The sequence below is a fragment of the Mauremys mutica genome, chromosome 2, assembly GCF_020497125.1.
Source record: "Mauremys mutica isolate MM-2020 ecotype Southern chromosome 2, ASM2049712v1, whole genome shotgun sequence".
In the NCBI taxonomy this organism is placed as follows: Eukaryota; Metazoa; Chordata; order Testudines; family Geoemydidae; genus Mauremys; species Mauremys mutica.
Genome location: NC_059073.1, coordinates 82,714,984 through 82,739,147, shown reverse-complemented (window position 1 = coordinate 82,739,147; position 24,164 = coordinate 82,714,984). Strand labels below are relative to the sequence as shown.

At 41.0% G+C, this 24,164-nt stretch overlaps 1 protein-coding gene across 7 annotated transcripts in view; it reads right to left on the bottom strand.

Annotated features, from left to right (window-relative positions):
* ZNF521 (zinc finger protein 521) overlaps positions 1 to 24,164 on the bottom strand; it is a 266,677-nt gene that overhangs the window by 36,664 nt on the left and 205,849 nt on the right. For 4 of the 7 annotated variants that reach the window (XM_045005464.1, XM_045005461.1, XM_045005462.1 and 1 more), the window contains one exon: positions 4,822 to 4,887. The exons of the other annotated variants lie outside the window; for them this stretch is intronic. In XM_045005464.1, the coding sequence (XP_044861399.1) occupies positions 4,822 to 4,887 (66 nt within the window). The remainder of the gene's footprint in view (positions 1 to 4,821; positions 4,888 to 24,164) is intronic. 7 annotated transcript variants of the gene reach the window in all.

Here is a 24,164-nt window from a genome sequence, read left to right as displayed (position 1 = left end):
CCATGGAGAATTCAGTAGTGTCGCTAGTGCTGTATCTCCCTCTGGTATACAAGAACAGGCTGGGGTTGTGGACACTCCTTGTGGAGGTATAAGGGAGAGAAAAAGGGAGTTGGAAAGATTTGTTGAGTCTTCCTACATACTTGTGCATGGCCAGCCTCAATCTGGCTCTTATTTAGCAGGCAATTTGCTAAGGCACTACAACAGTGCACAAAGTATTACATCATTAATAAATAAAGGGCCAGTGAAATGCCACATTTTCAGTTTACATTTGGGATAAATCTGAAATGCAATGGAGTGTCAGAATACAGTCCAAGAGGCCTTCTTCCCCACATGAGAGAGCTGCTATTCTTCGAGTAAGAGCAGGGGAAAAAAAGTGCTGAACAGCTTTAAAAAATTCAATCAAAATAATCTTCTGCTCTTTAGAAAGGTGGCGGCTGACAGTAATTGGAAAATACTGTCTGACTCATTTATTAAAGTGAGATTCAGAGTCAATTGATTTAATAACCATTAGAATATTCTATTAAGGGCATAATAGGTTGGCACAGCCCTATTTTTTATTAAGAGTTATAGGTAAGAAATAAGCAATGCTATGGAATTCTAGACAACCACTATATGGATTAAATTTAGAATACTGCTTGCAACATAGGTATTAAAGCACCCACTATCAAGAGGAGGAATAGGAAAGTACATTACAGTGCAAATGAGTTAGCTGAACAATAAGAAAGAAATTAACCTATAATATAAAACCTACACTTTTCCAAATCAAACAGAAAACCGTACCTTGCAGTCCCTGGTGTTGCACATTGCAAAACAAGTCAGTATGTCCTTCACGTTATAGATCCGATAACTCCATAAGGGAGTTAACAACAAAGTGCCCACTGTATATCACAAAACTGAGATTTAAAAATGCACCTACGTGGTTAAGGTGTGAGGTAAGACATGGTTAAAGCCTAACAACATCAATGAGGATGGCTTACCCAATGCTGGAAGATAATTTAATTTGACGCATGCAGAATCTCTGGCTAAGTAAATTATTTCCATTTATAATCTTTACTCAGATGATACATAAATGTAAACATGAATACATTCCAAATAAAAGTGTGTAATATTCATATAAATATTTAATATTTACACAAATATTAAATGTTTCAATGGATGTAGGCAGATTGTAATTGAGGTGCAGTCCATTACCTTAAGCAGCTAACTTGATAACCAGCTATAAAAACAAACAACAAAATCCATCTTGAAGCTGAACATACACTCACATTCAAAGCTGCAGGCTATCTGCTAAAAATCCTCTCTCTTACCATTCAATAGCTACATCTGCTAATTTGTTACTTTTATTCCAGAGATAAAGTTGTAACATTCTGGTTGTTCAGACCCATCAAAGTTCTGAACTCCAACACAGAACTTGTTATTTCACTGAAGACAGTGACATTTCAATATAAACTTTAAACAAGGGAAGCAGCCTGTGTGTGCCCCAAGTTTATGCTTCTTTCTTGTCAATAAAAACAAAAATCTAGTGTGGCTACAAGCAAATTGTTCTGTGGTTGACTCACACGCAGTTGTTAAGTTGGTAACCACTGGGGGCCCCCTTATATTGTCCGATCAACACTACAGCCATCACTGAAAACCAATTTGTATCAGTTTATAAGTACGACTCTCTCTCATTCACCTTCCAGGCTGTCCAGAAGGGTCCTTCTGCCTCTTACATTGACAATCTATCAGCTAAGGTTGAAAGATATGAACTCCTCCTGGTAAAGCTCCTGATCAGAATAGGAGTAAACTCTGCCCTCTGCATAAAACACAGGAACCAAATGGCATGAAGTTCCTTTAATTTTCCAGCTCAAAACTGTGTACAGCTACAGTGTGTTTTCTTTTTTAACCAAGCAAACTATGCCCTAAACCTTCCCCTTCACTTTGCTTCTCCTCTTCCCTGAGTTAATTTCACAGCACACATTTATAAGCCAGGGGTCTAAGGAGTAATGAAGAAATGGCACAGATGACAAAGCTAACCCCTTGGCTACAACAGCTTGCACTAAAAACCAGAGTAGAAAAAATAAGCAGTACTGCATCGTAATTTGCAATCCATATGTCGACCCAATTGTTTCTGAGTTTACATATTTGTGTCACTGGTGCTTCTTTTTTAATGACAAAGTGCAGAGTTCACAACTGCTACACAAATACAAAAATGTCTTTATTTTGTTACAAATAATTTCATTGCTATTTCAAACCCAGCTAATAACTGTAACTCTTAAGCCTCTGCTATAAAAAAGAACTTCTAGTGTTTGAATATCAGGTAGGCCTTTTCTCCACCTGGTTAAAGAGGACACAATTACTCTATAAAAACTTGATGCTGAACTGAATATTGCCTGACGCGTTCTAGCATCATGTTTATCACTTCTCCCTGATTGAAACAGAGCTACTGTCATTTTTAATTTCTCAAACATTATCACGCCACCCGCCCCAAGACAAAAACCACAATCCACCAAGGTGTTAAATTCTGAAAAGCACAGGAGTAAAGTGATAAAGAAATAGATGTACTAAAGCCAAAGGATACAGCTGGAATTTGCTGAAAGGAAATGTTTACAGCACTGAAAGAACTACCACTGAAAAAAGTCTAATAAAAAGTCTAAATGAAGTCCCATCCTGTTCTGCTAGGCTAGGAGCATAGGGTCTGAGTGGGCAACAGAATTACAATCAGGAGTGTCCTGTCATATTCAGGAAAGCTGACCACTTTGCTCACATTGGGGGGGGGGGAGGGAAGGACTTCATGCCCTCCTCACCCCTTTCTTCATCATAATATAATAGTGCCATGCATTAACATCACTGAAGTTAGGGCTGTGTCAGCGTTGGCATTTATTCTCAATCCAATTCTAAATCAGTCTGTGACTCGGTCATAAAAAGTTTGCTCAGCATGGAAACCTGGCATGCCTTGGGTGACATCTCCTCCTCCTTTTTCAAATAAAAAAAAAGGACATTTAGGGCAAGATTGTGCCTACCTGTGAGTGGGTATACGGAACGGAGTTAGGGCAAAGCTGTAAGGAGCCTTCCCCATCTTATGCCCATGCTTAGCAGCCATGCAAAATCCTACTCCTGTCATCCACGAGTCACACAGGCAATTTAGCCTTCCCAAATGGGGCGAAGAAAGGCCGGGCAAGGACCGGCTATGTCTCTTCCCCCTCCTATGTATGTTGGCCATTGGAACTGTACCAGTACTGGAGAGGAGAGAACATGTGCATTGGACCCTGTGAAATGGTGGTGCTGGGACACTCAGGCTTCAGCTCCAATAGTGCTCCCAGAGGCATTGTGCACTATGGCCTATTTTATGACTAAGGAACACTGCAGCTTTTTGTAGAGTATTGCTAATGCCCCTTTGAGGAACAGCCACCAGGAGAAGGGTGCTGATTGATGGAGCAACAAGCACTAGAATCCACCTCCTCAATTAAAGCAAAAAGTTCATCTCTCCAGGGCCAGATTTTGAAATGAACTCTGCTTAAGGGAAAGCCAGTCTGCTGCATCTCTCACTCCACTGTATTTCTGTCTGAAGCAAGGGATGCATTTCACTTCACCAACTGTTCACTTTTTTTGCTTGGTTGCACTCACTTTGGCTGCATGTAAGTGAATTCTTCTTACTACAAGTGCCTTTAGCACTGTACATTGATTAAACCCCAAAATGCCTAACCAGTCAGGTTGGTTAAAATAAAAAAGGATTAATTCCATATCTAATAGTCTAACTTCTTAATAACTGTCATATTTTCATCTCAAATAAGAGAGATTTCCATGTAGCAAATGCCCTTTCCAGGCATCTGGCTACTAGGAGAGAGTTCAAGAATTCAGCAACTAAGTTAGTCACCATGTTATGGGACACAATTTGTTACTTCTTGCCTGTAACTGCACCAGAACAAGGTATTTAGTTCTGTTTTTTTTTTAAATCTGCGTTGCATCACATAGCATGTACACATCACAAGGTTACACAACGTCACTGCTATGCAGCCTTCTGTGACATGGCATATTCTGCAAATACTTTTCAAAATGTTTTCTTCTTGCTATTAGAAGAAATTAAAGGCACCATTAAGAAAAAGCTGGAGTTTATGAGTTATTTGTAGCAGTATGAATCATTCAAATGTACTTCTAGCTTAATACTACCTCTTCAAAATGCTCTATGAGCATAAACCAAAGACTTAAAGAGACTGATCTGGCAAATGCCTGCACATTTGAGTAACTAACTCAGATGAGCAGTCCTCCTGGCTTACATGAACCTGTTCATGTGAGCAGATAACTCAGAAATTTGTGAGGTCAGGCCTTTTTAACTGAGGCATGTTAACTGACTGATCCTTCTTCCATTGAAGAAAATGGAAAATCTCTCACTAAATTTAGCTGGAGAAGGATCAAGCCCTAGATAATTTGTACAAGGCCACAACACAATCAGTTTCAGTCAAGATTAGAATTTTGCAATTCCTTGCTCTCAATCCTGTGCTGAGGCCATGTTTCTCCCTGAAAAGAAAGTTTCTTGTACCAACCTTTCTATAGTAAAATAAAATTATAATTCGAACTGTTCAGAGACTGGCTGGGCAAAGTACTTATTAACAATTTAATCAAACCATGGGGAAAAAAAATAATAAAAATGTCACATTTGTATTCAGAAGAATTAAGAACAGAGTAATATAAGTCAAAAACTTTTGGTTTTTAGTATTGTGCATTCATTTTAAATGTGATTTTTTTTCTTGCTGTGTTGGATGTAATTTTTTGTTGTTGTTGTTGTTCATGCTTTCTGCTTGGAGAGGTAGCTTTCTCTGTTGTTTGATGTTAAATACCTACTAGTAATGCCCACCCGTCTGGGACTTCTGGAACTGGTGGAAGTACAGGTATATCTACCTTCGAGTACTGCACAAAAAAAACACAAATTGGTAAAATTGAAAGAGGATATTTCATGCAGCATAAACTAAATGCAACCTGTTGTAAAGTTAGGTCTACAGGGAAAACATCTTCTAGCACTGAGACAGTCGAATAGTCAATATTAATTCCACATAGCAGTGGACCAGCAGCATGAGCTATGTACCGTACACAACTCTCATCAGGTATTTTTTGTTCTGAGTGTATAGCAAGGTCAGAGCCTTCCTTTTTTGGCACAAAGCCACTAGTTGTCTGAAGGAGAAAATCTCTAAATGCTGAAAAGCCGTTTATCCAAGATGCAAAGAATGACCAGCTCCCTCTTAGAGAGAGAGAGAGAGAGAGAGAAACAGACTAAAACAGGACTTCTTTGCATTTCTGAACATTATGGATACCTAGAATGAAAAGTATTACACTTCCTGCTATTTAATTATATGAAAAGCCAGGCACTGTTGACAATTTTTTTTCAAAGCTGAATGCAGTATGAGAACTGTTGCTTACTGACTTCTTGTTACACATGTAGAGGACCTTTTGAAGAAGTGAACAGCAGTAGCTGGAATATTGATTTAGAACTTCAGCTCAATTAGAGATGTGCCAACCTTCTGCCCTCTCCACCGCCCTGACCCCTCCAAAAATAGGAGAAAAAAGTGTGGAATGGGCACTTGAGGCCCTCAGAGCTGTGCTTAATTTACACTGGAACGGGGCTTTTAAACTAGACTCTTTTCTCCTAGCCCAACTGAACCAGTTTGAAGAATTTTTCTTGTTCAGAATATTATTAAAGTTATTTAGTTCCACTTAACGAGGTGTAACCTTTGTGTTTTTTTAGTCTAATTTGCTATTTTTTTGTTTAGGAAAATATGAGAAAGCTCAATTTCAGCTTCATTTAACCTTCACATGTTTCTGTATTTGATCCCATTATACAGTAACATAGGCAGCTTTAGGCTCCCCTGACAAAAAGGGCTAGAGTCTGTTCTCACTTACTGTGCTGTAAATCTGATGTTACTCTGCTGGTTACATGGATTTACACTGGCGAGCAGAATTGTCCCCAAACAAACGGAAGAGTTCCCTGCACTGAAGAGTTTTCCAGTGTCTCGAAAAGACATACAATAATCAGGGCTGATTCGCTTTTTCTTATGTAGTACGCACTGTGTTGTGATCTTTGTAAATTTATGGCTTCAGGCTGGCCGTTATTTAAATACATATTTATTAAGGACCCAAACTATAGCCCCTCTCTAGAGCCCGCCAAAAAGCGGAGTTTAGAAATACCCAGTGAGCTCTAAAAAGGCAGAAACAAACCGAGAGGGGACTGGAGGGGACAAAAAGCATAGAAGAGGAGGAACACAAACGACTGCAGAGAGGCAAAGGCAGATAAAGGTTAGGGAAGGGGGAGGAAATACTGTAGACAGGAGGAGGCAGGGAAGAGGTAAGTGGGAAAAACAAGGAGCCACTGTAAAGGGGTGGGGTGCGGTAGAAGGAAAGTCAATAGAGAAGAAGAAGAAGAAGAAGAAGGAAAATGGGGCCACAGGGAGGAAGAGTAGATGTGACAAGAAAAGCTCAAGGATGAGAAGAGGTGGAGAAGGAAGAAAAGAAGAGAAGTGGGGACAGGGCAGAGAAGCCCTGGGGGTTGGGGGGGAAGGGAAGGGAAGATGCACAAGAAAATCTTGATTTGATCCACATTCAAATTTTATTGGAGAAACGCTCAAAAGCATTCATCTCCAGACAGAACTCTGGCAATTTACTGCAGCTCCAATGGCAATAATGATAAATGCATTTTTTTACAGCCAAATGGCTCAAGCAGCCGACAACGTTACCGCTACATAATTAATAACAATAAGCAATTAAAGAGAACAGCAGGTTACAACTATAAGGCATCAAAATATATTAGCAAAGGACAAAAATACATCACAGTTATGAGAAAAATAAATGTACAGTCTTTGAGGCCAATGTACATCCTCTCTTATGGGTAAAACTTGTAGAGCCAGAGGAAAATGTAGCCTGGCATTAAACTACTATGAGGTGATTAACATCACGCCAAAACCAAATAACACTTCTAATGCTCTGAGGAAATTTGAAACGTGATATGAGAAACATGACTGTAACAGCAAGAGAGAGTTTGCTGACCACTATATGGCATTAAACTTTTACTGCGAAATACTCTAATAAATAACTTACAAGACTGCATTTGTTGGCTCAAATATTTTCAAAAAGGTCCACCGAGTTTTTCTCTTTCTTGTTAATTTAAATAAGGAGAAGGGGTGAAAAACCAGCAAAGAGGAATCAAAACCGCGTGTGGGGTAAAAAGACATGGGGCTTTTATTCAGGGTGGAACCATGCCCCTTTCCCTCTCTGCAGTGGCATTCAGGGACATCTCCCAGACATATGGCCATCTCACTGAAAAATATTACCCACCCGTCTCCCTTTTCAGATGCTGCTGCCATCGCAGCTCCTTGCAGCCCCCTGTTAATGCTATGCAATCATCTAGCAGGTGATGCTCATAGAGCCATGCAGTTAGCTTATGCTCCCACCCTCACCAGGCCAAACACTAGATGGCTGGAGTGGGAGTGCCAAAGCTGCTCCCAAACTTGAGAATTCTGCATGGCACCACAATGCTTTTGTTTGGCCTGCCAACCACTGTTTAGGTAATAGCCCAAAGCATTGGTGTATAGGAGCTAAATTCCACCTTCTGCTGCACAAGAGGGTGAAGACATTGTTTGGAAACCTCTTCTTCCCCATGCAAGCGGCAGGACACGGTCTCTCCACAGCAATAATGAGTAGCACTAGGAAGGACAGACAGCTAATTCATTGGCCCATGCACCACATTCCCCAGTGGGCAGCTAACTCCCCAGCCAGCTAGTGAGTATGCTGTACTCAGCAGCAAATGCTAACTGGCAGCAGGTAGGATTGTACTTTGCTTCTGATCAGGAGAGCAGCAAAGTGCACTGCACAGCACTTCCTCTTGTCTTGCCATGAGAAATCTTCCCCGGTTGGCAGAAGTCCTTTTGCAGAGGACACAGTGGGCAGCATCTGTGCTCTCCATAGCTGCCTTGGCCAAAATAGGATTTAGCTCTCTTTTAAACTAGGCAGTTGGCATTCATTAGCAATGGTGGGGGGAAGAATCAGATAAACTATATCAAATGCCATTAACCCACTGCACAACTACTGTGATTCAGCACTCCAGAAGTTGGAGGCTGGAATCAATACATAGTCTCCACTAAACAATCTATAGGCATAACAAGGGGCTGGGGAGAAATGGGTGCTTCTCCACTCTCTCATGTACACTGGGGGAAAAATGGAGATCCTCGCTACAAAACCCTATATTGCCCCATAGTAGTCTGACAGACTATTCACAGTAGTCGGATACACACATGAAAATGCACATTATGGTATTGCCAACGCCAAACACTCAAAAATCATGAGTAGGGCAACCAAAATCATGAGATTGGCTTAAAAATCATAAGATTAAAGAACAATAAATCACGTTGAATTCTTTGCCTTGTGGATTTGGCATTTTTAAGTCTCAGATTTTCCAGCATTTCTCTGTAACCGTAAAGACTAGAAATTTGTCCCCCCTCTTTTTTTTTTCCTAAATGAAAGCTGAGATTCTCATGTATTCATATGACTCCAGGGACTAGGCTTTAAGCAAAACACTACATATCATGAGACTCATGATAAAACCATGAGTTGGAAACACTGTGAAACCTTGTTTAGCTGAATGAAATGGGGGACACAAAATTAATTCAGATAAATGAGGTTTTGGATAAGCAGGGGACTAGTTAGTGGTGTTTAATACACATCATGGGACATGACCTCATTACAGATAAGGTACGTTAGCCTCTGTGTGTGTGTTTCATAGTAGATGTGCCATTGTCACAACAAATGAAAGCAAAACTGTTCTAGTCCCTGATCACTTATTTTTGTGTTTCCATATGCACCCTACATGAGCCTAAAGTATAATTAACACTGCTGAGAAGAAGCAGCAACAGTGGATGAGTCTCACTACAACAGTACTCCCATCATAACAGAAACACAAATGTACTAGTTATCGTAACAGTGTTACGGTAAGTACACCTTTGCATCAAATCATCAAAACTTAGTGGATGGAAAGGGGAAATGATGGATTCTTGATAGATTTTAGTCAGTGAGAAATAATGTTACTGAAGTGTAAGTGTAGGACAGTGCAGAGAGACAAGTGAGGATTTGTACTAATTTAATCAAGAATCAGAAGCCAACAATTAAATATAGTCATCCTTCTTACATAGCAATTCCTGATGTTCCCATCTGCAAAGAACCAAAACACAGTAAAACCAAACCAAACAAAAATATCCTGATAAAATATTTCTAAGGCGATAATGCAGAATTATAAAAATGTTTTGGGCATAATACATTTTTAATTTCTTTACTTTATGACAAATTTGTTTAAGACCTGCACAAGTTCATTCAAGCTACTATTTAAAAATTTAAATACTGTATACTCTGGCTATATAACAAAGACTGGTTCCATGGCATTTTATTTTTATTAAGAAATAAAATCTTATAATGTCAGAAAAAAAAGATATTTAGCAACATATATATTTAACTACTGTGATCTTTTTCTCTCCGAAAGCCTTGGGGCCATCAGCTACAAATCCCTGACCATGTTTAAAACCACCTAAGACTCTCCATCAGAAAATCTGAAGTCTGCAAGTTTATGTACTTTGTGACAATGCAAGTCATGTTATGCTTACTTGTCAGTCTCTCTACAACAAAGAGGGGAAAAGAGGTACCCTCAATGTAAAGTATCTAGAATTCATCTCCAAACCTCTTTACTTGTCTCCTTCACCTCATACAAGCCACAACTTTTCGTCTGTGAAACCTAGAGGCGAGCAGAGGGCTTTAACACAAAGCATGTTTGAACAACGGAAGTGAGGTCAAGGAGGACTGAAAAACGGGGGCATTTCAGAAATAAAAACAAAAGATGGTAAAGAGAGTAAGAGGCCAACATCATTTGCTACCCTACTTATTAATTAAACCTGTCAGAATCCGCAGGCTTTATCTAGGGTGACCAGATAAAGTGTGAAAAATCGGGATGGGGGTGGGGGTAATAAAAAGTCCCCCAAATCAGGACTGTCCCTATAAAATTGGGACAGCTGGTCACCCTAGCTTTGTCTAATGCTTCTATGAAGAAAAGAGTTAGTTCTATATGATACTGATGTTAACCCTGTAATATTTTTATAAATAAAAAAGAAAAGGTTTTGTTGCTGCAATTATGTTATGTGAAGGAGGAGAAAATGAAGCGCCAAACCTTAAAATAAAAGGAAAGTACTACAATAGAACCTCAGAGTTCCGAACTGACCAGTCAAACACACACCTCATTTGGAAACAGAAGTACACCATCAGGCAGCAGCAGTGCAAAAAAACAAAAAAAGCAAATATAATATAGTACAGTGTTAAATGTAAATTACTAAAAAAAAAAAGGGGGAAAGCAGCATTTTTCTTCTGTATAGTAAAGTTTCAAAACTGTATTAAGTCAATGTTCAGCTGTAAACTTTTGAAAGAGCACCCATAACGTTTTGCAAAAACAACGAGGAGTCTGGTGGCACCTTAAAGACTAACAGATTTATTTGGGCATAAGCTTTCGTGGGTAAAATACCCACTTCTTCTATCTGAAGAAGTGGGTTTTTTACCCATGAAAGCTTATGCCCAAATAAATCTGTTAGTCTTTAAGGTGCCACCAGACTCCTCGTTGTTTTTGTGGATACAGACTAACACGGCCACCCCTCTCATAATGTTTTGTTCAGAGTTATAAACATTTTAGAGTTATGAACACTTTCATTCTTGAGGTGTTTGTAACTCTGAGGTTGTACTGTATGGAAGAAAAATGTACTGGCTCCAACACTTCAACTAACCATGAAAAGGCAGCATTCAGTGCCAACATGTAACAGACCACGAACACCTTTTAGAGAGACAAAGAGACAGAGGTGAGGGTTGAACACCAGAGATCTGGACTGCGTATCTTCCCACCAACACCGGTCTTCTCCCAGTCATTAAATATACACAATTGAACAAGAGTCACATGTACACATGAAAGAAAAAAGTCTGAGAGTGAGCTATAGCAGCCAGAATCTGTCTATGCACCCTACAACACCAGTATTGCTAGAAAAATAAGGAAGCTATACTGAAGCTCTGACTTAAAATTGGTAAAAGCTAGGGCTGTCGATTAATCACAGTTAACACATACGATTAAAAAAAATAATTGCGATTAATCGCACTTTTAAACAATAGACTACCAATTGAAATTTATTAAATATTTTTGGATGCTTTTCTACATTTTCAAATATATTGATTTCTATTACAACACAGAATACAAAGTGTACAGTGCTCACTTTATATTATTTTTTATTACAAATATTTACACGGTAAAAATTATAAATAAAGAAATAGTATTTTTCAATTCACCTCATACAAGTACTGTAGTGCAATTTCTACTGTGAAAGTGTAACTTACAAATGTAGATTTTTTTTGTTACATAACTGCACTCAAAAACAAAACAATGCAAAACTTTAGAGCCTAGAAGTCCACTCAGTCCTACTTCTTGTTCAGCCAATCACTAAGACAAACAAGTTTGTTTACATTTACAGGATACTGCTGCCTGCTTCTTATTTACAATGTCACCTGAAAGTGAGAACAGGCATTCGCAGGGCACATTTGTAGACGGTGTTGCAAAGTATTTACGTACCAGATATGCTAAGTTTTCGTATGGCCCTTCATGCTTCAGCCACCATTCCTGAAGACAAGCTTCCATGCTGATGATGTTTGTTAAAACATGTGTTAATTTAAATTTGTGACTGAACTCCTTGGGGGAGAATTGTATGTCCCCTGCTCTGTTTTACCTGCATTCTGCCATATATTTCATGTTATAGCAGTCTCGGATGATGACCCAGCACATGTTGTTTGATTTACGAACACTGTCACTGCAGATCTGACAAAATGCAAAGAAGGTACCAATGTGAGATTTCTAAAAATAGCTACAGCACTCGACCCAAGCTTTAAGAATCTGGAGTGCCGTCCAAAATCTGAGAGGGATGAGGTGTGGAGCATGCTTTCAGAAGTCTTAAAAGAGCAACACTCAGATGCGGAAACTACAGAACCCGAAGCACCAAAAAAGAAAACCAATCTTCTGCTGGTGGCATCTGACTCAGATTATGAAAATGAACAGACAGCGATCTGCTCCCGTTTAGATTGTTATCGAGCAGAACTCGTCATCAGCATGGAAGCATATCCTCTGGAATGGTGGATGAAGCATGAAGGGACATATGTCTCTTTAGTGCATCTGACACATAAATATCTTGCAATGCAGGTTACAACAATACCATGCGAATGCCTGTTCTCACCTTCAAGTAACACTGTAAACGAGAAGTGGGCAGCATTATCTCCTGCAAATGTAACCAAACTTGTTTCTCTGAGAGATTGGCTGAAGTAGGACTGAGTGGACTTGTAGGCTCTAAAGTTTTACATTGTTTTACTTTTAAATGCAGGGGTTTTTTGTACATAATTTGACATTTGTAAGTTCAACTTTCATGATAAAGAGATTTCACTACAGTACTTATATTAGGTGAATTGAAAATACTGTTTGTTTTTTACAGTGCAAATATTTGTAATAACAATAAATATAAAGTGAGCACTGTACCCTTTGTATTCTGTGTTGTAATTGAAATCAATATATTTGAAAATGTAGAAGACATCCCAAAATATTTAAATAAATGGTATTCTATTATTAACAGTGCGATTAATCATGACTAATTTTTGTATTCGCTTGACAGCCCCAATAAAAGCATGAAAATTCTAAGTTAAAGTTATCATTTTGTCCGTTGCTCACTGTGAAGGTAAGATATTACATCATATACAGTATGTTACCCCAGATCACATGCTGTTCTTTGCCCACATCAAAACTTCCATGCAGCAGGGCAAGCCAAGCAGCTGCAGAGTTAACTTTTACCTTTATTTTCATGAAAAGCTCGTATTAAAGGGACCCAGTTACACTATCAAGATTTGCAAAGACCCCTTCCCCAGAACAAAATTAATCAGTGCTTCAAGATAATATAATATAATTACAAGCGCGTGTGCGTGTGTGTGTGTGTGGAGCACATTAAACGTGGAGCCATGTTGATAGTTGACGATCTTGGCCTTCATGTTATGTAACTTGCAATATACACTTTAGGAAATCAATGTTTAAAAATATACAGTATGAGTGAGATTTTCAAAGATACAAAAGGCAGTTAGGTATCTAACTCCCACTGATTTTCAGTGGGAGTTAGATGCTTAACTGCCTTTTGTGCCTTTGAAAATCTCTCCCAATGTTGTTTAGTTGCCTGGAGTTTAAAATAAAACAATGCTTCTTCCTTCCCCTCCCCCCAAGTCTCCTTACTGCTTTCCCCCAAATATAAATAAAAAGCTAGATCTGCTCCACTACATTTGCTTGCATTAATTGATGTTAAAAAAGTCTGTTAAAAATAAAGCCCAGCAGTGACATTTTTCCTTGCTAAAGCACGGTAGCAGCACATTACACACATTACAAAAAGGTCCCCTGGTAGGCTTGTGAAGTTCCACTCTGGCAGTAAAAGGCATCTACTGTATGCTTGCTGGTTTATTTATTTATTTATTTATTTTTAAACAGAATGTGTCACAAAAGCAGGTAAAACTCACCTGCTCCGTGTCTGGGCTTTAATTCTGAATGGAGGAACCGGATGCATACCGTATGTTTTTAGGATTATCTTTACCACTGGTAAATGAGATAGTCAAGCCACAGTTAACACAGTCCCAGTTTGGCGTTTTCAATATGGTTTAATCCACATTGTCTTTATTTACCACAAGTATTGGATTGATTTGGGGTTTTTGACAGGTTCCAGAAAACAACATTTCATGATCAAGGCTCCCACTTGTACGACAATTTAATTATTAGCCTGTTAGACTCCTAAAACATAAACCATTTACTGAAACAACTAGTAAGCAACTAATCGAACTCTGGATTACTAAAAGCTATGCTCTAAAAATTATTTAGGGGAAGTTCTATGGCCTGTGTGTTATTCTGGTCAGACCAGACAATCACATTGATCCCTTCTGGCCTTGGAATCCATGAAGATATACATCTTTCCTCCAATGAATCACCAGCTCACCTGGTACAAAGGATTCTGGGAAAACATTTTAAAAAAAAGGACAAGGTCACAACTAACAAAAGATAACTCAGGGAAGGTGAGTTCGGAAGCTGAACAGGGATTGGAAGGGGTGACGAACTGGGGCTGTTCTTAATGTGGTCTTTGAATGCTAAGTGGAGAGTGTTGGCCTGGGAGGACGGTCTGCATTGGGGGATGGGAGACTGGCCTTGAGGGAAGATACCTGAGCATGTAACATGAGAACCCAGGAACGGGTTAGAGGCCAGGTGACACCTCTGCCTGGCAAGCTGAACAAAGGCTGGGGGAGGAGACTCTGGGGGAGAGACAGAGAGTTTTCAGGAGGTGGCTGGGGAATGGAGGGAAGCCCAGACGGGGCTCTGATTCCCCAATGAGGCTGTGGTGCCCCTGCAGCCCCAAGATGGACCTAATTGGGGAGGATCCTGTTGTCCGTGCCTGCAAGACCTGTCTTGGACTGTGTTCCTGTCATCTAAATAAACCTTCTGCATTACTGGCTGGCTGAGAGTCATGGTGAATTGCAGGAAGCCGGGCGTGCAGGGCCTTGTGTCCCGCACATTCCGTGACAGAAGGGTTGCAAAGATGGGTATGGCCAATGGAACATGAATAGAAACAAAAGTCTCAATCCCTGCAATGTACTGAGCACTCTCAAGATATGCAAAGCTTCCTCTTTCTTCAAATACTCTCCATGAGCAACAGCATCATGGGTGCTCAGAACTCTGATGGTGTTTTTAGCACCTGCAGGCTTGGGCCCCAAATCCTGTTGATTGTGCTTACTTTGCCATGTCCTAAAGTCCCCATGAGGAGCAGAGTTACCAAGACCTTTGAAGGTGATTACCAGAGGCTTACATTTCATGCGTTTTAGTGGATGAGGAGTCAATGGAGGAGTAACATGATCAAATTGATGCATAGGACAATGAGTTCTGTGGTTGCATCTTGTTTTCACTGAAGGGGGGGCAACATGAGTGTTTGTGAGGCTAAAGAGAAAGACGTTGCTGTAATCAAGGCAGGATATAATATGGACCTAGATATGAGATCTGGTTTTGGACATGGAAAGAAATGGAGACATTCTGGAGATAGTCAGGAGGAAAAAGCATCAGGAACTGGACATAGCTCGGATGTGTGGGTTAACAGAGAGAAGAGTCAAAAACAACAGAGAAAGAATATTGACAGCCCAGCACCAATCTACTAGTTATTATTATTTATTTCTGGTAGTGCCAATGATATGCTAGGCCATTTCTAAACAGGTATGAAGACACAATCAGACTTTGAGGAGCTCACAACCAAAAGATAAAGAGACTAGTGAACAAAGGATATGAGGGTGGGTTATGAAATGTATACACTTACGTTAACAAAATAGTCATGCAAATATATTTTTTTAAAGGATACGGAAACTACTCCCAAATTCCTCCTCATGCTTGTCATTAAGTCAGAAAGTTTCCCACAGGCATCCTGGCAGGAGTGAGTCTCCAGGAGGGATTTGACAATGGAGAAAGTAATGCCTTTTGCATGAATCCAGGGATCCTTCCCTGACCCACACATGGGGCGCAGCATGGAAGAAGGCAAAGAGATGCTGGTATGCGAAGCTGCCAAATGACTTCTTCCAAATAAAAGAGGAAGGGCTAGATTTTGAAAAAAAACTCGCTTTCATTTTTACACCAGCAAAATAATTGCAAGTGTGACTGGGTACATAATAAACCATGCCCCAGGGTCACTGTGGGTATAAAAATGAGGCCCAGGATTCTAAATGTATCCTTTTATATCATCTCCAAAAAGGACTATTTCCCATAGCATCTTTTACAGTGGTGATATCATGGTGATCGGTGCTGTGGGGATACCACTGATTAGCGTGATGGATGGGAGAGAAACTGCGATTTGCGTGTCACGCTTACATAGCCCACCCAGCGAACAATCTCATTTCCTGTGGCCGATGAAGCACTAGGAGGAAGTGAGTGGAGGGAATGTATTGATGGTCAGAGGTCAGGAGCAGTTTAAAGAGAGAGGAACAACTCACTTTGTGATAGCACATTCCTTGCAAAACTGATTCAGAATGAATATCCAGATCCACACCTAGTGTAAATCAGCACAAACCCACTGAATTCAGTGGCGTTATGAGGAATTGGCCTGTAAAAGGCTAGAGTCTAAAGCCAGCTTTGGAATCTTTTGCCATTGCTGGCTATTATCACTAATGCAAGGCTTGGAAAGAGACAATGATGATGCTTAGCATATCATTGTGACAGGGACCCTGCAAAAAATTAAGATAGGTTCGGTCCCAAATATATGAAAAGATATTGAAATAAAGATTGTCATAAACCTCTTTTAAACTGCAGTAAAAATAGTAGAGATGTACGTGTGTGAAGACATCCTATTGTGCTTTTATGTTGTTTTTTTTAACATTTAGAATCCCAAACAAAACATCATTGTGCTATACAAGAATCAGTGAGTGAAAATGGCTATCCACTAAAATAAACTGACGAGTGTAATTTGAATGTCTAAGATGAGTGAAATGAAAAGGTAAATATATAGCACAAAGGATAAAGCGTAAATTAGATTTTAAAAATTATACCAGGCTTTAGCGTTATCAATAAAGACAAGAACATTTTAAATCTATATTATTTTATATCTTGATAATGTTACTTTAAAGGGGAAAAATGAGATTAAAAATTCTTATCCCTCCTCTCTCTACTTTCTACTTATCCCAGAATAGTTTGATGCTGTTGCTAGCTGCTAAGAGTCCAGACCAGGGCTTTTAAATGGAGCTAGCACTGCTCTCCATGGCTCATCTGGGGATGTGGGGAAGAGAAGTACGAGGTTGTTCTGTAAGGTTACAAAAGCCTGCATTCTTCAAGCTGTGCAGTAAGTACATCCACACGCTGTTTGCTCTTCCCGAGGGGGGATGTGCTAAGCCCTGCCCCTCTCTCAGAGATGATGCCCAAGTCCAGACTTCAGGGCTATGCTTCCCGTGCTTGGGATTCTCAGCTGCAAACTTTTCTTAGGCATTCAGCTTGGCACCTCCCACTGCCTAGCTTAGCATTAAGCTCCCATTTTGTGACTCCCATTCTCAGGTGTCTGTCTCTCGCCACGTATTGTATGGGGAGTCTAGGTACATAACCCAGGCTGTGTGGATCCCAGTGATTTTCTAGGTGCCTAAAAGTTAGGCGTGGTGATACTCAGCATCATCATGCCCATGTTTGTTTGTGAATTTAGCTCTACCTAACTAGCCTGCTAGTTGTGGCTGATGTTGCCAGCTCTGCATTCTCAGAGCTCAATCATAACTTTTAGCCAACTGGTTAGGGTGCTCATCTGGGATGTGTGAAACCCAAAATTTACGCATCTGCTCCCACCAGAGTGGGAGAAGGGATCTGAACAGGACTCAGCCACCTCATAGGTGAATACCTTAACCATCGGGCTATGGGTAATTCTGATGTGCGGCTCCCTCAGTCTCTGCTGTTGACTGTTCCACTGTGGATAAATAATGCAAGAATGATTGGGCCAGAGAGAAAGGAAACATGAGAATGATTCTATAGTGTGGTGGTTAGAGGGAGCACTCAGGTGGGAGACTCAGGAGCCAGTCCCTCTGCTCCTTTTAAATTACTTATTCACACTGGAACAGCTTCAGCGGGAAAGACTGAGGGAGCCCCACATCAGAATAACCCATAGCCCAGGGATTACAGCACTCACTTTCAATCTTGTAGATTCCTGTTCAAATCCCTTATCCCTATCTGGTGAAGGGAGGAACCTGAGCCAGAGGTCTCCCACATCCAAGGGGAGTGCCCTAACTATTAAGCTAAAAGAACTAGGGAGGTTGTCAATTTTCCCTTGCCCACCCAGGCTGTTTTGTGTAAATTCACCTAGAGGGGCCCAATCTGGTAGCTGAGCTCTGAGCACATTTGCTGGCAGGGGCGGCTCCAGGCACCAGCGCAGCAAGCGCGTGCCTAGGGCGGCAAGCCACAGGGGGCAGCCTGCCGGTCACTGCGAGGGCGGCAGCAAAGCAGCCTTTGGCGGCGTTTCTGCGGGAGGTCTGCCGGTCCCACGGATTCGGCGGCAATTCGGCGGCGGGTACGCCGAAGGCACAGGACCAGCAGATCACCCGCAGAACCGCCGCCGAATCCGTGGGACTGGCAGACCCCCTGCAGAAACGACGCCAAAAGCAGCCAGACTGCTGTGCTTGGGGCGGCAAAAAACATAGAGCCGCCCCTGGCTGGATGGGGCCCTACAGGTGAGTTAGCGGAGAAATGCCAATCTTTTCTCACTGTGGAGCTGCAGAGCACATTCCCAGAGTCAGAAACATAGGCACCTAGGGAAATGTTACTGCAAAAATATAGGCATCCAGTGCATTTAGGCACCTATGTGGTTTGGCAGCAGCTGAGTGAAGGTTTTGTGAATCCCAGTGGCGTCTGATTCTGTGATTTAGGCACCTAAAGTGGCAGTTAGGCACCTAAGTCCTTTTGTCCTCCTTTCTTAAAATTAGATTAAGAGCATCTTTGCAAGCACTTTGGGGCAGGGAGCATTTCTTATCCTATGTTTTGTGTAATTACTATGGTGCTATTATAATACTCAACAATAATCTTGTACGTTCCTCAAACACTGGTGTAGTTCACTCCTCCCCTTAAATATCTAGAGGAAGCAAAACTTAGGGATCCATCATATACGTTCCAGAGGGCCTTGAAATCCCATTGACTTCTTAGGAGCTGAGGGGAGCTCAGCCTCTAGCAGGAGGCGCTTAGAACCTTGCAGCTTGCGGCCCTTAAAGTGGTTTCTGACCGACCCAGTCGCTCACCAGCATTTCAGAATAAGGCTCACCCAGATGGCCCAGTATTTTAAATCCAAACACGAAAAGGACAAAAGCCTGAAGCTTAAAAATATTAAATCAAAATATGCACTAAACACGGGCCTCTGCTAGCAGTTACACACGTAAGGCAGCGTTTCATGATAACACCTTGCTGATCATCTCCCATCAGCAAATGGACAGACTCCTTTACTTGCTGTGGGGGGTGGGGAAGAGGGGGCAGGGAGAAAGGGTAATTACTTTTATAGCCTTTTTTATAATCAAAGTCTTTCTAATTTGAAGAAATCATCTCACAGAGCATACTAGACAGTTGCTAGGGGCCCTTGACTGAGGGCCCTTGGGTCTTCTCCATACCTTTGATCTGCATTATGAAATGTTAATGTCCACCACGTCAGGACTTGTTACATAAACATACCCTTTCTCTAACTACTCAGTCCTGCCTGCTGCAACTTCCACCCATATTACCCATTTATATTTAAATGCTGACTTTGAGCTTAGACCCAGAAGCACTGACATTTTTAAACAGAAGTAGCTTAACCAGGGTAAACTGCTAAATATAATTTATTGATGGTAAAGAGCTTGGTTCAGATTAAATTCCAGCAATTTAATAATGAACACATTTCACATCCTGCATCCGGGATATGTATATGTCTCTCTCTCCTCCCCTTCCCCCCCCTGCAACTTTAACTGGGAAATGGGGGTCTCAGAATCTGGGATTTCCTGTGGATTAGATATGAAGCAATCACAAGCACATATTTTTGATATCTCTATTAACAGACTGTTCATGTCTAACTGTAAAACTTGGTTGCACTTCTTTCAACATCTTTGCCCAAGACAGACCAGTAAACACAATTCCTCTCTCTATAATTAGACTTTTCTCTAAGGGCCCTGAAGTAAGTCGGCATGCCGTAGATTTAATATCCAGTGCTATATCCATATGTGCTGCCCTTGCCTGGTCCCAGAGCATATAAACTCCCCTATTAGCAGCCTTGACTGCTTAATTATGCAGATTTTTTTTTGTACCCGCCTGCCTGTAAAATTACTGTGTCTAACCTTTTTTTTTTTTTTTTTTTAAACTCTGCACCATGCTGGCCATTCTAATGAAATCGGCATAGGGGAAAGGGCCTGATTTGCAGTTATGGAGGTTGGATCGCACTGGCAATCTGTCCTTAGTGGGAGTTACAAAAGAAGTCAAATGCCTTCATCTGGTTCTACCCTATCATCCCCAAGGTGATTGAGTTCACTTCCTGATGCTTCCCAAGTTTTCCTCAGGCTGTCCAATCAGCACATCCACCAGGGAGCCCAGCCTAGCTTGCAACAGTCTCTGTATCTAGTTACAGACCCACCAGGGACAGTCAACTATCCACCCCCAAGCCTTCAGATGAAAACCTTTTCTAACAAGGCCGCCCAGCGCCAATGAAATAACACACATCTGCATATCCACTGGGTCCCATGTTTCTTGTGCTCATGGATTATGTATCTTGCAGCCTCTAATAAAGAAATGCAGTTCTTTGTTTAATGTTTATCTTGTGCTTGTTAAGCAAATGCTAATGTTGTATCAGAATGCTTTAGTGCTATTTGGGTTTTTGGTGATTTACTACAAGACAATCTGCTGTGAAGTAAATTTAGAGGGGAGGGGGAAGGGGAAAAAAAACACATTCCCGTTAAAAGAGGGAAAAGAGAGAGAGAGAAAATGGTTTGACAGAGAAAGAGCAAGAGACGGAGGGAGTCAGAGCGAGTGCGAGAGTGCAACAGCTCCCGGTAGGACTTTCCTCACCCCAGGCTGACATGCCCACTTTATCACTAGCTGGTCCGAGACCTAGAGGTACAGAATCAAGCCAGTACAATTTCCAAAAGGGATGAAATGATAACTTCCCCTTCAGTGATAAGGTAAACAGTATCCTGAAGGGTAAACAGAAAATAAAACAGCCCTTTTGTTGTCTGTCTTTGTGCCCTGATGGTTAGCACTGTGTAGTGTTATTCACAGACCACAGGGAAGCCCTAAATTTAATTGTTCATGCCTGGCTCTACTAGAAATGGTCAGAAAAGAAAAAGAAACCCCTCCTCATTTTTTTTTGAGGGAAGGATTTGGAAGCAGATTAATAAATGAATGCCCTTTATTTACCCTTTGGCAAGAATGGATATAGATATCCACAATGCTAAGCCTGTCTGCCAGTCTCTTTTCAATGCTTCAACCCTGTTTTAAAAGACGTAAGTTCTGGAACTACAGAATATATTATTTTTTTCTCCTTCACATGAGTCAGGGTCAGTATAATAACGCAGACCTCCAAATACAAAAAGAAAAAGAAAAAAACACTGGAGACTAAGTATTAACTACATACTCAGCTGCCCCACATAGTCACTAGATGCCCATCGTGCCATAACTCCCTTTCTGCCTCCTATCTCCAGGTCACAAAGATCAGCTAATTATAAAAAGGACTGAACAAAATAAGGTTGCAGAGAACCAAAATTTATTGCTGGTGTCAAATCAGAACTACGGCCTACAGAACACGTTTCATATTTCTATTCTCTTTATTGATAAACAATTTTATACCTTAAACATGATAAAAAGTCCAAAAAAATCCAGATATGATTTAGTCTATAGATCTTAAAAAAAAAAGCCAACACTTTGGAATCCCAGAGGTATCATGTGACATGGCAACAGATGTTTATTACACAAGCACACATGCGCATACACGCACAGAAATGGAGTGTGAGAGTATTCCATTTACAGTAGTATGTGTGTCCTTTGCCATGGGACCCGAGTGTAAATAGACGTTACTTTACTGAATCTATAAGCTTCATGGACCCTACTGTCCACTGTTAAGATCTGTATTGTTTTATTTTGAAATGCTGAATTTGTGCTGGTGAAAAACGCTGGACTGAGAATCTTTGAGTTCTCTGTTTCAAAAGAGGCAATATGTGGGAAATGGTTGTGCGAGTTTCTCTACATCGCTACTGTGCTAATGTACCTAAATTAAAAAAAAGAAAAAAAGCCAGCCTTTGGATAAGGGGATAGTTCAGTTTTTAACCCCAATTCAATCCTTGGCTGCTTTGCTGAAACTGCTGGCAAAAATGCTTATTAGTAAATACTGTGGTGGTGGTTTGTTATGTGGATGCTATTCACCAGGAACTGGATATTCTTCATGCACAGGTCACCAATTGTCATCAAACAGTCCCAAGTAAGGTCAGGTTTGAAACATTACCATAGAGGTGAATGGCTCCATATCCCATTATCAATCCGCTGGGCCTGGTAGACTCCTACTATGGTGAGTGTTTTAAAAATATAAAACATATCTGTCTTGCACTGCCTTCTCCCATCCCTGGTTTTATTCAACAAGAAATCCTTTGCAAAATATTTTTTTAAATAGTATATTTCATTATTCTGCATTTAAGGTATTATTATACAAAGCCACTGTTATCTCTGCATACTCCGCTGGTGCCCCATTTGTTACAGGATACAATTCAAGGTCCTGACCCTAATCTTCAAAGCCTCTATTGGTTTAGGGTTGTGCTACCTTGAGACTGCCTCTCCACTCACAGCCCTCAAAGAAAGATCAACTCAGCAGAAACACTGAATTTCACAGAGCTCAGGTTTAAATTCTGCACAGCAAGGTGGCAGAAAGTTCTCCATGTTGAGTAGTCGGTGGGACTCCTTATTTGACCTGCCACTATCAGCCAGTCCTGCCCAACAGCACCACCAGGAATTAGTGGTATGTGAGCCCTGGCACAGACTACATTTTCCCAGCAGATTCCACCTGAGCTACCTTTGGCAATGACTGCAGCTGGGTACTCTGTTCAGATTGAACTATGAGAGGGTCAAAATGATGGTGAATCTGTGCTGTTTATATTTAGCCTTAAATGCCAGAGGTCTTCAGCCTCCAAACTGGATCAGAGAGAGAATGTCCATTTTATATAGGAATCCTAAGATGGGAACCAATATTGGTGTACAGGTCACCCTGCTGCAGTGCTAAAGTCATCTAGACTAACTGTTCTGAGTGAGTCCAATTTCGACATGGACAGATTTGTAGTAGCCATCACTGGAACTGTGTGCGCACCCCAGGTGCAGAGTGGTTCCACTCACATAGCTGGCAATACTTTTGATCTTGTTTTTGTGGTGGGATTGGAGAGAAATGGGAATTGTGCCTTTGTTATGCACCAGCCATTACCTCCTTTGTCTTCAGGTTGGGATACACATTTTCTGCTAGGAGACAGCATCTATTTTAAAGGTCAGCCCTCAGAAGCAAATGGGTCCGGTTAGATTTCCGAGGGCTCTAAGTAGGAATATTGTGCAGCTATCAGACCACTCTACTGACATAATAATAGTCCAGTCACGACTGAACACCTTTTTTCTCTACATTGTTCTGATATTCAGATGACATTGAAATGATAAAGTAGGATGTATAAAAACCAATGACTTACGTTTTGAAACGTACCGATTAAGACAAAAAGAGCATTTGAAATTTTCTGCGGTCACTGTGCAGTTGTTGTCAAAGAAAACAAGGGGTTAACAACCTGCTTAATCCAGGTTGTTTGCTTTTGGGTGACAGAGTCAAGTGTTTCTAACTGTGAGGAATTACTTTGAGGATAAAGATCAGTCAGATCCAGACTGAGATTTCTGTCTCTGTGGTGGCAGACTTTACTTTTAGTGAGGGGTTAGCAACCGTTCAGAGCCAACTAATTAGAATCATTGTGGATATGGAAATTTAAATCACTCAGAACAATGAGTCTTTTCTGTCTGAATTTCAGCCTGTGGTGGTCAGGCATATGATATAATCTCACACTCAAATCCAAGCCCTTCCTGGCTGATAAAAATCAGCAAGAAGATGGTGGGGTCAGTTTGGTTTTAGGCCTCGGTTTAGTACAGAGTTTGCTCTGGGGGGGTAGGATACTGATGATCGTCTGTCAATGATTGAGGATCACATGTCCATGCTGATTCTTGTTGCTCTGAGAGCTGCTTTTGATACCCTTGACCATAGATGTTGGGGACTTGCCTGAAGATCACAGTAGGGTCAATAGTATTGCTTCTTTCTTTCTGAGAGACCTCAAAGGGAAGCATTGGTTAGATGCTTACCTACTCCAAGAGCGCTCTCATGAGGGGTTCCTGCAGGATTCTCTCTTATCACCATTGTTAACATGTATATGGGGCCAGTAGGAGGGATGGAGAGAAAGTATGAATGGTGGTGTCTTCAATGTTTATAACACCCAGTTTTAGATTTCCAGTCATAGTGGCTGCTAACTACCCTTCTCATCACTGGTGCTTGGCAAGAAGGTTGTGACCTTTTGCTAGGGATGCAGAGCTTGTCATGATCATCCAT